This window comes from Barbatula barbatula (assembly GCF_947034865.1).
Source record: "Barbatula barbatula genome assembly, chromosome: 23".
Lineage (NCBI taxonomy): Eukaryota > Metazoa > Chordata > Actinopteri > Cypriniformes > Nemacheilidae > Barbatula > Barbatula barbatula.
In genome coordinates this window covers 18,339,516-18,358,319 of record NC_136786.1, presented here as the reverse complement: position 1 = coordinate 18,358,319, position 18,804 = coordinate 18,339,516, and the positions used below count along the sequence as shown (strand labels likewise).

Sequence of the window (18,804 nt, the reverse complement as noted above, 5' to 3'; positions counted from 1 at the left end):
GTCTGGACATTTATTTCACTATAAACTAAATGTTCTGAATAGAAATGCTGTACTAGCGGACATGATTTTTTACTCCTCTTTTTTACGAATGAACACAAAATTAGCATATTCATACAATACACACAAGGAGTAATGGTTATCAGTGACATTAAACCCAGGTCAACACGTCTGCAAATAGGATTAGACATTGCTGAACTATTTCTTACATGGCAGATGTTTATAGACTAAATCCCCTTTCAGGTTATTCCCAGCACTTCTATGTGACTTTACGACTGCCAATCTCTGTGCTGTGATGCAATATACGACCCATCAACCACACTCCATCACTCCAAGACTGTCTGCTATCACAGTGGATATCAGCTCTACTGAACTGAACAGAATTGTCTTCATAATTTCTATTATTTGAGAGAAGCATCCCAGTTGGGCGCAGCAGATTAGAGGTTATCGAGAGAGACTCCTAAAGAGAAATAAAAATGCACTCTGCAACCTCAACAAATAGGATTGCACGCTCGGTGCGTTCACTGTTTTGAAACCCATTATTTGTTGGGATATTCAGGTGTGTGTACTGTGTGTGTGTGTGGTCAGGTGACCCATGCAAGCAATATAACACTCCGTTAGATAAGTCAGACCTCAACTCAGCTTATAATGTGAAAACTGTCTCGCTCTAACCTCCATTATAAGTTCAGTCTGTCATTGCTTCGTCCATTTACAAACATTAGCTCAATTTTGTATTTATTATTTGATGTCTAGTTAAAACTGAAAAAGAAAACACACAATTAAAACAGTTTTTTTTACATATGACAGCTAGAAAGTGTGAAAGGACATGAATAGAACAGCCAAAGGAAACTAAGTTATTTAAAATTAAGTTTTATATTGTTTCCTAAAACAAACAGCAGTGGAAAACTGGTGCCCGCTCTTCATACCTCTCTAACTCGGATTTGATCATTGATGTTATTGCACGATCTTGGATTGTTCGGTTCTTTGACGCTCATCCTAGACTTGTTGTCTAAGCAACAGGTCCGATAGCTTAAATCTGCCCGGGAGCAGGCTTATTTAAAGGGGTCATATGACACGGCTAAAACGAATATTATCGTTTGTTTTATATGTAATGCAATGTGTGTACACGATTTAAGGTTCAACTAAATCTGTATTTTCCACACCGTGCATGTTTGTATATGCTGTTTGCACCGTCACTCTGAAACGCGCAGATTACAAAACTCTTCAACAAAAAAACAACACAGACATGCTAAAACCCACATACATTTTATTTTTAATCTTCATGGATAATAGGCAGGTATCAGTGTCATCTTCTACCTGCAATAAGAGACGTCAGGCCAGTAAAACAATATAGAAATAGTACAATCTTTTTTAAATGAAATCTCTAGGTTAGCGTACTTTATATTGTAACTGTCAATGTATTGATGTTTTTGCTTTTATATATCCAACATTTAAAGACTTTAAAAAGTGTAAACATAGATGTGCCTTCAATAATAAATTCACAATACATTATAAGCAATAAAATAGCACAAAAATTATATTTTCTCTGTACCACAATTCTGATGTAAAAGCCTTTCAGATGATGTGGACTCCTGCAACAGCAGTGAGAACTAATGGGTATAAAACACTTTATTTTGTGGGGAAAACCACCATCTCGTTGCAATTAAACACTAAAAAAGAAGAATTTATAAAAAACTGCTTTAAATAATAGATATCTCTGAAAGTTGTCTGTGCATCGTTTTAAGTGTTCCTGACATTTTGATAAGGTTTTAATTTAATTTGGCCTAATCCTCAAGCAGCGGTAAAACATATGGACGTAACAACCAGCCAATTGAGTACATCAGAGATGACGTGTTTTTGTATGCAAAATCCGAAAGCGAGACTTCCCGTTCCATTGCCCCGAAGTCTGTGGGTTTTTGTGGTAAAATGTTCACGTTTCATTCTATGAAATAAAACAGCCAGTAATAAACACCAGTCATAACCTGCTCGTGATGTTGTCAAATTCGAAGTGCAGAACGATGCACACTCTAACGGCTGATGTTACCCACAACTCACCGCGAGTAGGTGGAGTTTAGTGACGCTGCCTACATTGATAAATGATATAGCCTTCCTGATGCGTCACAATATTTACAAATGTGAGTATACTGTAAACATCACATACGAAATAATGAATGAATCAATTCCCCTTCTGGAAAGAAGAGCTGTATTTTGATGTTGTGACAGTTATTGGCAACAATGGCGTCTTCCGCTTCCGGTTAGTATGTTCCAGTGTGTGCAATCTCTTTTGCCATGCGTGCAAGTACCGACTATTAGACACGTATAGCGGGATTGTGTGATATCGGATGACTAATACTTTTAACGGTGTTTATTTTCTATATTGACATATATGCAACACACGATTATAAACGCTAAACTGAATTTTTTGTACGTAGGCCTACCGCTTTTCAAGAAGTAACGTCACCTTCCTATTTGCCTATATGTCCCGCCCATTTGCTACCGCATCCAATCATCGTAAAGAGAACCCAGAAAGGGGCGGGGAAGTTTGCTAACAGAAAGATAGTTTAATAATAAAACACAGCGTCTTATCGTCCTATGGCTTCTCATAAAAATATGTGTTTAGGGGTCATTAATTATGTGCAAGGAGACTTTATACACTGACTATTTAATGTTACTTAATTAACTAACTTAATAACTCAAATGTAACATAAATATAGCTATATTTTGCTATACAGTGTTAAATAACTATTGTGTGTGTGTGTGTGTGTGTGTGTGCGTGCGTGCGTGCGTGCGTGCGTGCGTGCGTGCGTGCGTGCGTGCGTGCGTGCGTGCGTGCGTGCGTGCGTGCGTGCGTGTGTGTGTGTGACCCTGGATCACAAAACCAGTTTTAAGTAGCACAGGAACATTTTTAGTAAAAGCCAAAAGTACATTGTGTGGGTCAAAATTATAGATTTTTCTTTTATGCCAAAAATCATTAGGATATTAAGTAAAGATCATGTTCATAAAGATATTTTGTAAATTTTCAACCCAAAATATATAAAAACCTTATTTTTTTGAGTGGATGGCCTGCTACAGTGCCTCGGATTAACAACTTCAAAGGCGATTTTCTCAATATTTAGATTATTTGCACCTTTTACTTCCAGAGATTTACACTATTGTATCTCCACCAGATATTATCCCATCTTAACAACCCATATATCAATAAAAAGCTTAAATATTCAGCTTTCAGTTGATGTAAAAATCTCAATTTCGAAAAATGTACCCATAAGACTGGTTTTGTTGTCCAGGGTCACTAGACAGCTCATGTTTATCACATATAATACATTAAAATATACACATTAGAAGAAAAGTGTCGCTGCATGTCCAGTAGATGGTGATGTTGGGTTGACAGTGGTAGCCTACATTGCAGCAATCGTGCACACACGACATATGTATGTTTATATGTGTTATTATGGACAATAACAAAACGTACTTGAAAATACTAATTCATATATGAAAAAAATTTGAATTTGACCGTATCTTACTTTAAATTGCTCATTTTTAGACATGTTTTATCATCTCACATAATGTGACAATAGTGTGGTGTAGACATTCCAATGAATTGGACCAGATACATTCAAAAATGTAATAATGTTACGCAACATCGTATTTTTGCCTTTAGGAAACAATGTGATTTGTCATGTTTGAAGTAGGCCAGAGGCTGCAGGTATTGTCAGCATTGTTACTGGTATCTTCTGCATCTGGTACTAGATTTTAAAAGCTATTTTGGTCTGGAGCTACCCACACAGTGATAGCACTGTGCACTCACTCACTCACAGCTGCAGTATCTGTATAAATCACACATTATTAGAAAGACGGTTTCTTTTTTTGTCTCCCTAACAACAGCAGCTGCAGGGTAAAACATGGTGAATCAGACATGATCAAGATTAGAAACATGTACCCCGTATCCTTAAAAACATTTTCTCCGCTCTGTAAAAAGCATGTTAATATGATATAAACAACAGTATGGATTCCCAGCACACAACATAACAAGGCTTTTGATGTTTCCCTCAAATTGCATGTAAAAGCTATATTTTGGATAGATTCTGGCTGTAAAATTGAAATGAAATTGATGTTTGGGTCAAATTGAGCTTTTTTGGAAAGACATTTGGCAGCATGATTTTGTGATATCTTAGCCAGGGATCATTCCTTGTATTTGTTCCCTTTATTTAACGTTTATCTTATATGTGCATGCAAGTATTGGTAAATATATTATTGTAATATCTTATAAATTATATTGTGCTAAATATTAGGGCTGTGTATGAGCAAGTGCCTCCCGATACATATCATGATAGATGGGTCACGTTACAAAATATTAAGTATTTTGATACGATACACATTTGGGTTCTCAAACTGTGGATCGCGCCCCTCAAGTGGGCAGCACAGGGAATAAGGTGGGTCACACAAGTCACTTGGCTCTTGTGGTGCATTACAATTAAAACAATGAACATGGGCAGTCTTAAACCGTGCTGTAAATGCGCTGGTGTCACATGCGTGAAAGCACAATAAATGTCATTGATACTTTTTGGAAGACACTTTTTGTCTAATGCACTGCAGTAGTCAAGTGACTCGGTGGGTCAAGACTACAAACATCATTTATTTGATATAACTCATTACTCCATGACTTATTTTAAAAACCAAAGCACACATCAGCTCCAAGAGTTATTATATTAAACGTTATTAAGCGTTATTATTACTTTTGGGCGTATGTATGTGACATGATATAAAAAAATGACCGATAGAAGACACATTTACATTTAGTCATTTTATTTAGCAGACGCTTTTATCCAAAGCGACTCACAGATGAGGAAACATTGGAAGCAATTATAACAACATAAGTACACTATCGGACACATGTATCCGATATTATTGCACAGCCCTACTAAATATGTTGACTACATTGAATAATCATTGTCGCACCTTGTTTCTCTTGAACGTCTATATAAATATGTGCACAAATATTATTACATTAATAATAATTAGCAAAAATATTGGTTGTTTTTTAAAGAAGACGTTTTATCTTTATATGCGAGTTCTGCTATTTCCGCTATGGCTTATGAATATTAATTAGATTACGCTGACGTACCTTGGTGACCTTCCAACGGCTTGGCTTATGAATATTAAATACGTCAGGACGACGTTGCGTGCGTGCGCTTCTATTCTAAAGAAACGTCTCATGAATATTAACACGTCTTCAGCACAGATGGTTTCGTCAAGTAAAAGCCCCTTTCCGGCGGGCAGTAGTGGTATCGTCTCGGATCTGATAGTACCTCTCGGTTCCTCACCTTCGGGAAAAACGGAGCCGTTTCTAAAAACAGCACAGCTGAGGGTTCGGTTTGCGATCTCTTCTTTTGCGATAACGAGCAGGAATCTCACGCCGTCAAACTGGACCCCTTCCGGATGAACATGTTTAAAGGGAAACGTCGAAATTACCGGTGTGAGTTTACGAGCATCATTGTAACTTTCACAGAATGTAACGTTTGCTTTGCATTTCATTGCTGGAGAAGCTGGCAGACAACAATAGAAATGGTTATTATGGGATTTGAATGGAAACTATATTGGTCTCTACTGATAATGTGATGGCTTCTACAGTATTGATGGGATGTTTTGTGTCTGATGTTAAATGAGACTTAAACACACTATATAAAGGAACCTTGTAATGGTTTTAATGGTAAAAGCGGATGTTTTTTTAGTGAGACTGTATTTATTGCTGTAAGTTTTATGTTTGTTGTCACAGAAACCTAAATGTATTTATATTCGGACGTCAAGAGTGTATAGACTTTTCTGCAAAATCTCCATCATGTCATGCGTGAGCAGTGAACAGTGATACACTATAATGTCTGACTATCATATTTAACACATTGTCAGAATGCATAACACCATGCAGATGTTTTTATTCATTTGACATTTCATGCTTTAAGGAGCTGAGATCATCTAGCTTGAGGGGAAAGACTGAGACATCTAATGTTATGTTAATGGGAACGGCCTGAATCCATCAAGCTACTTAAGAAGTTCCATCATAGACACATTTCCCCTTAATGGCACTTTCTTGAGCATGTCCTCCTCCTCTCCATTGTTTCCATTATCATCACAAAGAAAGATCGGTTCATAAAAGCCTGTTCATAGAAGATCCAAAAATGAAAAACTAACAGCTCAAAATTTCTTTCTTACATAGATCACAAAAGGTAATGGTACAGTTCTTGGCTTGGCTTTTTTATGTAAAGGAATTGAATGAGGATGGCGCTGTCACGTTCTTTGACTCGTACACTGAAGCCATACTGTATGATCGCTTTGTATGAGGTCAATATCTTTCCATTGTTCAAAAAGCAATGTTTGATTTCAGAACTGATGGGTGAACGATTCAACAAAAGTAACTCTTTGGGATGCCTGGTATACATGGATTGTACTGTATGTTCATAATAGATGTGTGAGGTGGGAATTTAGGATAGTCTTCTAAATGCAGTAGTGTGTTCAGAGGGGTTGTTGTGATGAAATGCAGTCTAATACAATACAAGTCATTTTGATATTCTTTATTTTGGTTGTTCTTACAGTGATTTTGACCTCTTACAAAAGCGTGTTGGAAAAAATGTCTTATGCTAGAGATAAATGATATCCAGTGTAATAATTTCTCTACAGTAGAACACACAAAACGTGTTTAGCGGAACCTGTGTATATTTGCATCTTTCCCATCCATTAATCCCATTTTTAAAGTAGCACGTTTACACCATTACACTTTTGTGACCCTTTTGACATTCAGATTGCGTTTCCAGAGATTTATTTATTTATTACCTGTGAAACCTGCCTGTCTCCAAGTCCATTATAACTGTTCTCTCCGGGTCTGTTGTCTGCAGTGTGATAACCCTGTCAGCCACGGTGCACATCTGATGGATTTATTTGACCTGGTCATCCCAGTGGGCCGTGAGGAATGGTGCTGAGACCGTGATGAAGATGAGAGTATAAAGATGTGTGAAGACGTTTTATAAGCAAATAAAATACTGTGATAATACTTTTCCTTTCAGACATGATATCCTGACTCCCTAGTTCAGATTCAGAATATGGTGAAGTACAATGTTTTTTTGTATTGCAAACGTTATTGTTATTCATAGAGTACAGCGTGTCTAATCCTAACCAAACCCCGTTGCAGAGATGTTCTCGTAAGGTAAATTGGTTCGATTTAAACTAAGCGCAGTGCAGCATCGCAAACTGAGTCTTATTAGCTCTGTCAACATCCCTTAATCACTCGATTCATTGCTTCTTGCTATGAGCTTGTAAATTCTGTCCAGCTGTTGTACCTGATGGTACAATTAAATCCCAGCCACTTGTATGGCAGATGTCTTACTTATGCTAGTGACAGGAGAGCAAGGTATAGCGAGAAATACAAAAATAGAGCATCTTAGACTGCCTCGGTGCAACCGAGGACGAATGGATGTGGTCTCTGTCTCCTCAAGCCACTTTCTGCTCTTCATTCAGTGGACTGAATTCTTAGGAATTTCTATTTACGGCAACAGAGCCGATGCAAAGGGCTTTGATCTGCTTTCTGGTTTAGATGTTCCGTCAGTTATGAACTAAATTACCTTCTGTAGTGTGGAAATCGTAGCGCTATATGATCTTGTCACATCATGATAAGCCAACATAACCACAATCATTCGGACATCGAGAAATCAACTTCAAAGCCTTCAAATTCCTTCTGTACTTTCACCGCTGTTTGTGATTTCCCACTATTTGGGGCTTCTAAAATCTCTCGCTGATCTCAAGTTCAAAGCATGGTAACAGGATTTTTATAGCGCAGAGGAAGATTTCCAAGCCCGATTATCGTCAAAAACCATCATCGTTTGGTAAACCGGGATTATCGCAGCTAACCCAAGCTGAATATGTTTTTTGTTTGCTTTAGCCGTTCCATTTCACTGCGTGATGCATCTCATCGTAAACCAGTTAACACCAAAATCCCTTGGGCACTTGCGGCACTGTATTATTTACTCATTTAAAGCTTTTTAAGTTTGCACTTGATGTCTTGGTTTTCCTCCACATCACGATATTGTCCACAGCAGAGCAAGGGAAGGATGAGGCCGCCTGGCCTGCCTGCGGAGGTCCCTGAAGGCCATTGATTCTCACCAAATGTAGAACTGCACCAGAATAATTGTGTTTATGAGTTACCAGACATAGAAATTGTAATAAGGTCAGTAAATTCATTTGAAATGAATGCATAAGTAAGCCATGTTCAGCTCTGTTTTTTTATAATGGGACCATTATGGTCTGATGTCTCCACGATGGATGGATGGACAGACAGACAGATCGTTTTGTCAGCTGTTAATCAACATTTTGCTTAAAAAAATGAAGCCACAAATTTGTTTTGCTTTAAACCTGCTTCTGCTTTTTACCCACTCGATATATTTGGATCTAATGATATTTATACATTTTTAAAGAGTATCTAAACACTGTTTGTGCTGCTGATATCGCGTAATGTGGACGTGAATGTTTGTACATCAGAGCTGCTTTTGAATATTTCTATTGAGAACACTTCTGGTTTCGCATGCTGCGGATGTCTCTTTGTGCTCAATGGAACGCTTTCATGACGCTCCAATCCAAACACAGGAAAGAAGAGCCGCTCCCCCCTCAGCTGACCCAGAGTTCAGGACCATGGAGAGCTCCGCTCATCTCCCTCCTGTCTCCAGGCAACCGTCTGAAGTCAAGCAAGCACATGCAGATGAATGAAAATCCCTTTTACAACTTCAACCTTTTTATAGCTTCTATAAGATCAGACAAAAATGATCGTACAGTATAAGTGACGCTTAATGCAAGCCAATGCAATGTGCATGGTCAGATTTTGGTAAACTAAAATCTTACAAAAGCATGAAACTCATTGTCAATGCCTGTTGTTTCCTGGATTTGCACATCTTGGATCAATACAGTACTCTTGAGTCACACTGTAACCCAATGTGCTGTATTCAATGCACATCTCAATAACAGGATTTCTTCAGAAGCTTGTAGAAAAATTATTTTGCATATAAATTCTTCTTCTAGGAATTCATTCCGAATGCTTTTCCATTATTGTATTTTTCGGTGCATGGTTTATCAGCTGTGTTAAGACAATATGTTTGGAGAGCTTACTACCATATTATTTGTCCTATATTGCATAATGCATAAGGGACATTATGCATAAATTCTGTATGTTGGGGGATGATCGGGACGTGTTTACATGCTGGAGTTGGTGTACACAGCGCTGTGTTCTTGTTTTGTGTCCGGTCATCTGTTAGCAGCTATGAATATGAGCTTCCAGAAAGTACACAGCCCAAGATATGAATGTAACCATACTCATTTATCTCAAAACACCTCTGTGCCACTTCTGCCCTTTATTGAAGCCACAACTTTTTCTCACCTCATTGGCTATAAAACAATGTTGTTTTAGTTTAGAAATTCACCCCTTAAAGGTCTGGAACATCAAGTCATTTTTATGTGTATAACGTTTCCATTTTGTTCACAGAAGCTTTGCAGAAAATCATATAGTAGTGTCTTTTTAGCATCTTACCGTCTCTCTTCCTCTAGCTTTATATTTTCATCTTTAATAGACTATATCGCCTTAGATCCACTACACGTTGCAGAAAGGAATGAAAACTCTTGGTGTCTCATCTGCGATATATTACTTTTAGACTTTATAGAAGCCACAGATACAGTGGACCCAGAAGGTCTTCGAAAGCCCAGACACACTTAATAATGTATGAATGTCATTGCAAGCCAAGTGACATTTATGTCTGCCATAATAACATCCTTTTCAAGCAAAACATTTTAAATAATTTAAAGCATTTTCACAAATAGATATAATGTTTAGGATTTGAAGCAGAATAAAGTGCAGATGAATGATAAAAAGTGAGCGAAAGATCAAATCACCAGTGTTTTGGGTTGTGTCGTCTTTGCTATTATAGGGGTATTATTTAGGGCTGTCTATAAAAGTGTGTGTTTACATAATATATGTCTGTATACTGTGAATATTAATTTTGTATTTATGAACGCATACACACATTCATGTCTACATATTTAGAAAATATTTTCATGTATGTATTTATATTTACCAGAAATTTGAATGATACATAAATGTTTTATTATTTTTATATTTTATTTATTGTATGCATGTATGTGTATGTGTTTATATTTTCTAAATAATATGCACAGTACACAGACATATATTATGTAAACAAACCTTTATTCTGGATGCGATTAATCGTCTGACAGCCCTAATTATTAAGTTTGTAAGGAAATACTAAAAAAGGCGTTTTATATCCCTGGGTTCCAAATAATTTGCTGAACATCAAACATTGTTGTCCTGTAAATCACCATGTTTTAGTATTCAAAGGGTAATTCAGAGTGAAGTTGGTGTTGAATGAACCTCAGTGTACGGTGAGAAAACTCATTACTCTTAATCACATAATCGGATGATTCATTTTGTTGGATTTCTTCTGTTTGTGTGCAGATATCAACATGGCTGGAGAGCCCAAACCCTACAGGCCAAAAGCAGGATCCAAAAGACCCCTCACTGCAGTTTACAGGTGAGTCTTTAGCTAGCAAACCACTCATAGTATATGAATGACTATATTAGGTTTGATTTTTACATTTCAGGTGACGGTGACAACCACTGTACTTCACATTTGCTGTGACCATTCTTAGTTTCAAGTCTGATGATGTAGTGCGGTGTAAACAGAAAATCCGTCACTGTTCTCACTGCTCCGTAAACATTGATTCCCTTGTTATGGAATAGCAGATTAAATTCAGGTTGTCGCATAAAGCCGTCAGCACATTTGTCATATTATCAGGTTAAGATAACAGAGCGTCTGAGATTATCAGCATATCCGTTCATTTGCTGATCCTGCAGTTGTGTCTCAGCTTTGGTCGGGTTGTTTAACTCTTACAGGACTGCAAAAGGTAACAGAGCGGGAATGAAATAATCAATGTTACAGAAGCTATTTAAGACCTGGGGAGTAGGAGGATTTTTTATCGTAGCTTTGAATTTATATTCTTTCCCCATACATTAAATACAAATGTTTTTTGTTCTTTTGTAAATGGTAGAGACTGAAATGGAAAAAAACATTTATGACTTTGTGGCAAACCTGAGCGCTTACAGGGGTTTCCTGTCAACTATTGGTTTTGTTTTCCAATTCGTGTATTTTAGTTTTCCTTAAATGAATTGAGAACTGATTTGCATTTTAAATCAAATAATATTACGTGCATTATGTAACCAGCGCTAATTGAGAGAGCCGGAATCTAACAAAGACTTTGCATGTTAATTAGTTTGAAATGAAGCAGTCAAATGAATGAGAGTCACGCATGATGAGAAAATAATGAGCTTTTATTTGTGACCAAGGCCGTAATGACCAGAAATCACCGTCATTCCAATTTCTATGGTTGACAGGAAATGCACGATATACGTTTTCTATTTTGTCCGAGGTGCAATTGTTGATGGAAAAATATACCCTATTAAAAATGATACTGCAATAATGGAACCTAGTAATGAACAGAACATTTCACAATTTTCTTAAATTAAATAGAAAACCTGTCTGTCTACTTTTGGACCCTACTGCATTTTACACTAAATAAAATACCATGTTTGCCTTTTTAGTTGAATGTGAAACAAGTCTGGTTGGGTATTCAAACAAACTGAAACTCTGGGGTCACCCATCAAAATACAAACTCTCTCTGATGCCGTATGGAAGCTACAGTATCGCAGTGTCCATTGCTCTTACCCGTAAGGGTCTGTGTCTCTGTAGGCAGATATTATCGATCTATCTGTAAGCCGGATCTTTAAATGATGGACAGATGGATGGGATTGTTGTGTGCTGTCAAATGATGTGACTCACACCAGCTCGATTCTGTTCTCTACAAATTAAAATCTCAGGTATCAATTGATTATCTTTCAAAGCCCACAATGGGATTGAATGGGTCTCATCTGACAGCGTTAATTGGACTGTAAGTGTCAGTCTGTATCAAGGGGTGTCCGTCCCTTCATCAGTTTGTCAGCTTCCGGAGAAAACGGGCCTCAAGACAACATTTCTTTTTATAGTAAATGAAGCTTCTATAGAACCCAGTAGATCTAAGTTAAGCTCTATCGACAGTATAACGGAAAATGATTTAGATTTCTTTTCTCCCGTTTGTAAAAACAACAAGGGAATGAGTTTACAGTCAGGCACTTTCGATTTCAAAAGATTTCTTATTAGACTTCACACTTTTGTAAATGCTTTTCACTTACATCATGCCTCTGCTTTGTCTTTTTTCAGCGGTTATGAATTTGATTACGATTACTACAGGGACGATTTTTACAATCGGTATGTATGTATTTACATAAAGAAATACAGCATTTTATTGCAGGGAACAGACTTGACTCCTTCAGCTGCCATTCGATCTTTCAAGGCTTGGATTTCAAGCAGATGTATTTTTTGTCAAGATTGAACGGGTGAAAAGACATTGATATTTAAAACAGATCATTAAATATAACTTTCACGGCCAACGTATTACTTTATGTTAATCTCCCACAGTTTGTCCTTGGCGAGAATTGAAACGATTGTGTGCGACAGCATTGAGTAAATGGAGCTTTTCTTTCATTTCCAAGAAGCCTGTTTTAGTTCCGGCGTGTCTTGCTCTGTTACTAAATGTCAGCTAGATGTGATTTATTGTGAATAACCAGAAGAGATTGAAATGAGAGCAAGGGCATGTGGCTTTATTTTACATTTCTTGTATTTTATTCTCCCTTTCTTTGTCTAAGTTCTTTTGAAAAATGTGGCCGCATAGAATTTCAACCGTTTTCAAAAGTGCATTTACGCTGAAACACCTTTAACGCTTTATAATTCAGAATCAATGGTCTTGACTTTAAGTGCTAATGATGTTGAGACATCTGTGTTTTAAATCTCACAAATCTTTGTTCTGGTCAGGCTGTTTGACTATCATGGACGGGTGGCCCCTCCTCCGAGGGCCGTGATCCCTCTGAAGCGCTCGCGGGTGGTCCTTCCATCCACTCGACGAGGGAAGACTTCCTTCCCCATTAAAACCTCCTCTTCCTCTTCTTCGAGACCCCCATCATCGTCCTCGTCATCCTTCTCCTCAGGGCTGAAAAGTAAGACTGGCTTGTCTGCATAATAATATTCAACATTTAAAGTGATAGTTCCTCCGCAGAACACAAAAGAAGATATTTAGAGAAAAAAAATGTAACTAGTCTTAACTAGTTTAACTTTAACTTTTAACAACTTTCTTCAAAATACGCCGATGAAAGAAAGTCATATAGGTTTGGAATGACAAGAGGGCGAGTAAATGAGGGCTGAATATTCATTTTTAAGTGAACTATCACTTCAATGTTAACTGAAGGGAGCTCAACATTGGATTCATTCTATTCCCCTCAGGTCACATTTTTGGGCCAAACTGGTCCATCCTCACGTTTTTGTTTAGCTACTTTTTCTAAAAATGACCAACATCACTTCTACGTTTACTAGCCACGGTATCCTTCGCTTTGTTAATTGACTGAGCTCTGACAATAACACCGTGTCTACACCGGACGCGACCGGCACGATGCGACACGACAAACCCATTAAAAACAAGCAGGTTGTGTAAAAGTCACACATAGCACACAGTATGAACTCTATGAGGTTTCTTTTTTATTGTCTCCTGATAGGAACAGACAGGATAGATGAAATGTGTTAGTCAGTATCTTTAGCAAAAATGATGCACGTGATTCAAAATCAAGCACATATTGATTTCAGTAACAGACCAATGCCAAACTGAAAGTTTTTTAATATGGGCATTTTCCAGAAACACCTAACATCACGCATCAGTGTTTGTAAATTAGTATTCCTAACACTAATCCAGATTTGATCTCAATCCCGTGAGAAGCGGCTTTCACAGCATCTGTCAGCATCTCAGAGACTCCTTCGAGCGTGGAGCTCAAAAACTGAGATTAGCCGCGGTGCATGACACTAATGCTCTTAGCTGTAGTGCCGTCATCTCTGCGGGGGCTTTACTTATATCGCCGCAATTCACCATCAGACATATTCGTGCCACGTACACAAAAGTGCCACTGTTTACCTTCATCCGCATTTCACTGGAGCTCTCCCCCGAACATAAACAGGAGATTAGTTTTTAACACACCAACATAGCATTCAATTTGGCTATAAAAGTTTGGTTAAGCTCAGTTGTTTGTGCTCTGAAAAGGGTGATGAAAAATTTGTCTTTTCAGTCCCTTTTCTTTACCAATGACTTCCCATTTGGGTTACCAACGTTGTTCTGCTAATACCATAGTTTCCACAAACCTACTATGACTGCACTATAACCACAATTTAACCATGATATGTAATGGTAAACAAATGGTCGTGAAACCACCAAATAAAACATGGTTTCTACATTGTACTATAGGAAACATTCATTTTCTTAATGGTTCTCTGTCTGTCCTTACAATTGATGTAAAGCAAAAGAGTGGTAAACACAAAGTTGCTGTATTTAAACATTGCTGTGTTTGGTTGAGAATCAAGATAAACAGCATTTGCATGAGAAAGAGTCTTTACATCATCTTTTCAAACACATTTTGAATGCTTAAAGGCAATTTTTTGGGCATTTGTGAGTATTGTTTCAATTCTCGCACACACTCGCTGCATTTCAGTAGATACGGTGGCGCGTCAACTAACCACCTACACGCTGAGCTTTCCGCCTCGGGCCGGTGACGGCAGGTGACACCATCTTGTGAGAAAGCTGGCAGCGGTGTGACAGTCGTGTTGGGTCACGCTGTGTTATCACGGCCGACGGCGGTGACAGTAGAACGATAAGCTCTGGCTTCCTCAAGGAGAGGAACGACTGCAATATGCTGGCAAATAGAGACTAATGAATTTTTCAACACAAATCACTTGCGTGTGTCCTGAAGCTCCAATTATTATTATGAGAAAAAACTGGTCTTTCCATTTCAAGAGGTGTTTCATATGTCTGTTTAGCTCGCACTACATCTCTTGATATTTAGTTCAGTGAATCGAAGATATTTTTAAAGAATGTTGGTGACCAAACCACATTAAACCCATTGATATAAATGATATGAACACAAAACCACTGTGACATTTCTCCAAATATCTTCTTTTGCGTTGCGCAGAAGAAAGGGAGTCGTAGGCGTTTTGAATGACATGAGAGTGAGTGAATAAATAATGCCAGCATTTACATTTTTGACCCTTTGGTTAAGTAGCAATTTTTAACTTTGGCCTTTCTATGGCCATCTCTGTTATGAAACATAATATTGCTGGTTACTTTATATATCTTGGGATATTAATGAAATGAATCACTGTTCACGCTGTATGTTTCTCTTAGTAGATTCTTTAACTTTGCTGCGCTGAATAGGATTGCGGCAACTGGGTATTTTAGAAATGAGTATTTTGGTGTTCTGTCTGTGTCTGTAAAAGAATGAATGTTATAAATGCTAATGGAAGTCATACATTATTCAGTCCGGGTATTTTCTATGAAATAGAGCCAGTCCTAAATGAGATTTTAACTGTTTTTGAAAGATGTCAAGAGCCATCTCCATGTTTTAAAAGTAATCCTGTTTCGAATACCATCTGCTTCCCCTTTTTCTCTCTGGGTTTTTATTTCCCACCAAGGTCATTTTGAGATGCAGAGAGCAGATACCCTGTGATTTGAAGTGGTTTTTAGACTGGGTGAACATTCAATGGTGTGATCATCCGAGGGAGATTATTCTGACAGCTGTCATCGGACATATTTAAAGCGCTAAATACTTACAGAAATTAGCGGAATGAATTAAGCACAAAGACATTTGGCAGAAACATTTCAACCAATGTGACATTCAACATTCTGAAGTAAGTGAAAGGCAAGTCTGTCAAAATAAAAAGAAAGGTATTTCACAGCGAAGCCATAGAAGAAAAATCTTTGGTTCCACAAACAACAAAGACCTCAAAGTTTAGTCTTAACATTTACACTTGAGCATTTGGCAGACGCTTTTATCCAAAGCAACTTACATTGCATTATCCTATACATTTGGTTCTAAGTATGTGCAATCCCCTGGGATCAAACCCATGACCTTGGTGTTGTTAACACAATGTTCTTACCACTGAGCTACAGGAAAGCTGTAAAGTGATTATTCAGCTAAAAATCCAAGTCATTGTTACGCAGAACACAAAAGACCATATTTTGAAGCATGCCAACTCTCTTTAAAATATCCTCCTTTGTCTTCTGCAGAAGAAAGTCATAAAGGTTTGAAATGACAATAGGGTGAGTAAATGATGAAAGAATTTTCACTTATGGGTAAAAAACATCTCTTTCTTACCTTTTTAGAAGCTTTTCGCACCATCAAGAAGATGAAACGGGTTCTTCGAATGTTAAGAGGTTCATTATGGAAGCATTTAGACAAGAACGTTCTTCTATGGCATCAGAAAGCATATTTATTTATTTACTTAATGAACTGTACACCAGTTTCTGAATGAAAAGATTTAATACTGATTAAGACAATAAATATGATTTGAAACATTTCATATTTAATGAAGTATAACACCGTTCAAAACAAAGGCCATTAGCCAAGGATATTTATTACAATAGTATGCAACATAAAGTGTATTGCGTTAAAAAGAGGTGAATATAGTATCACACTCGATCATTTATAGTTGATGAAAGTGTTATTTAGGTTGAGTTTGTTTGATTAAAGACAAGGACCATGAGAAAACACATGGCGCATCTCCGTCCTACGGCTGTCCGCTGATATTAACCAGCACGACGGATGTGAGATATGGAGTAAAGCCAAATTAAAAACAACAGGGAGGAAAGTACTTTGAGCTAAATTAGGACGGGCGTATAAGGAATGAATTATCCATAATGGGCCATACAGTAATGATGCATGAACATAGCCAATACATGTCATCTATATCTGCTCACATCTCGCATTTTCTTGTTTCTTGCAGTTAAGTCTGACCAACTGCAGACCATCAAACGTGAACTGACTCAAATCAAGATAAAAATCGACTCTCTTCTGGGCCGCCTGGAGAAGATCGAGAAACAGCAAAGAGCCGAGTGCGGTGAGAATAAGAGCGAACTCTTTAGAAGGCAGAAATAAAATCCAATCCGGAGGGACAGGGTGCAAACATCAGCCGTACGGGAGGAATATTGAGAGAGCACGTACGCGCTATCCATCTCAGTGACAGGCGGGGAGACTGAAGACAATTTGTCATAACTGTTATAAAGGCAATCTTGCAGTGTTTTACTTTAGCCAGAGTCATTTTAGCACATTCAGTTTTCATTTGGTAGATAGAGACTGAGGTTTGGTGATCTTCAGTCTCTAAGTTAGGGCCGTTACATGTGTCATAGAAATACTGCAATTACGCAGACGATACTGTAATATAAATATGCTGTTCATTATTTAATCCGACCCTCAATGGGAAAAGAAATACAAAAAAGGATGTTGCAGAGATGTTTTACTGGAATAAAATCCAAAATCTTGGCTTTCAGCAACAAGATCTAAACATCCCAAGATTGATCAATTTAAGAAGAGAACCTGTTTAGAAAAATAGGACTTATTCTGTTCTGTTAATATTTTTGTGCTGTAAGCTTAAACAAAACATTCCAACACAATCTCACGACAAAACGAGTTTGGTTTATTCATATCACTCGCACAATTTTATTCGTACACCTAAGTAAGATTTTATTTTAGCGCCAGGGATGTTAAGTTTAGGTGCGTGTTAGGGGTGGGGCTTCAGTATTGTTTTTTTCTAGTAAGCGAAAAAAAATTTACAGTTCACCACCACGCATAAATTCCTATGAAGATGTGTGTCATATAAATCACCTTCAGTCTTCACATGTCTCTCTCTTTCTCTCATCAGAAACTCATAGGAAATATGAGGAAAACTGCGACTCTCTGCATGAGGAGTCGATTTCTGAAACGGCGGAGAACTCTGGAGAAGAGGGAGGAGATGGACACTTAGAAGTGGAGGCGGGTGAGATGACCGATGGAGGCGAGGAAGACTATGACGAAGAGGGCAGCACTGATCTGGTACATCACTTACATCCAACAATCCCCTCCCTCTGCAGCACTGAGGACTAAAAAGCTCTATTGAAGCTAATTCTGCAGATTTATTCATAGTTGTGCACAAAAGGGAGATGAGAGGGAGACGGGAACATGGAGACAGCAACTTGAGGGGAGGAAGAGAGAGATGAAGATGGGAATGAAACAAGGATTTGAAAGAGACATGAAGGAGACAGTGGCATGAGCGGAAAAGGGACGAGAGACAGACAAGGATGAGAGTGAGACAGTGACATGAAATGAACTGTAAAAAGAGAAAGACCAAAAAAGGAAGGGATAGAGGAATGTGAGGGAGACAGTGATGTGGGGGACAGCAACAAGAAAAGACAAGAATGAGACGGGGACGTAAGCGAGATGGGGACGTTATAGAGTCAGGGAAGTGAGGGAGAAGGAAATGAGAGTGAGACCGTGAGAAGGGGGACAAAGAAAGACAAGAATGGGAGTTTGACAGGGAAACGAAGGAGAAGAAGGAGACAAGGACAGGAGTAATATAGTCATTTGAGAGGGATGGGGACGAGAGAGAGAGAGAGAGAGATGTGAATGAGATGGGGATATCATGGACTTGAGAATATAAGGAAGATGAGGATGGGAGACAGGAATGTAAAACAGACAAATATGTGAGGGAAGGAGTCAGACTAGAAAGGAAGTGAGACGGGGATGTGGGAGAGACAGGTGGAAGTGCAGAAGCTGATGAGGTTCCACTAGGCCACTTTCTGTGGGTTTTAGCCATAATTAAAAGA

At 38.1% G+C, this 18,804-nt stretch overlaps 1 protein-coding gene across 2 annotated transcripts in view; it reads left to right on the top strand.

Annotated features, from left to right (window-relative positions):
- Positions 1 to 18,804, top strand: part of LOC306911959 (RALY RNA binding protein like) — a 100,005-nt gene that overhangs the window by 78,787 nt on the left and 2,414 nt on the right. For both annotated transcript variants that reach the window (XM_079487692.1, XM_079487691.1), the window contains exons 4-8: positions 10,499 to 10,574; positions 12,297 to 12,344; positions 12,948 to 13,129; positions 16,950 to 17,063; positions 17,865 to 18,034. In XM_079487692.1, the coding sequence (XP_079343818.1) occupies positions 10,499 to 10,574; positions 12,297 to 12,344; positions 12,948 to 13,129; positions 16,950 to 17,063; positions 17,865 to 18,034 (590 nt within the window). The remainder of the gene's footprint in view (positions 1 to 10,498; positions 10,575 to 12,296; positions 12,345 to 12,947; positions 13,130 to 16,949; positions 17,064 to 17,864; positions 18,035 to 18,804) is intronic.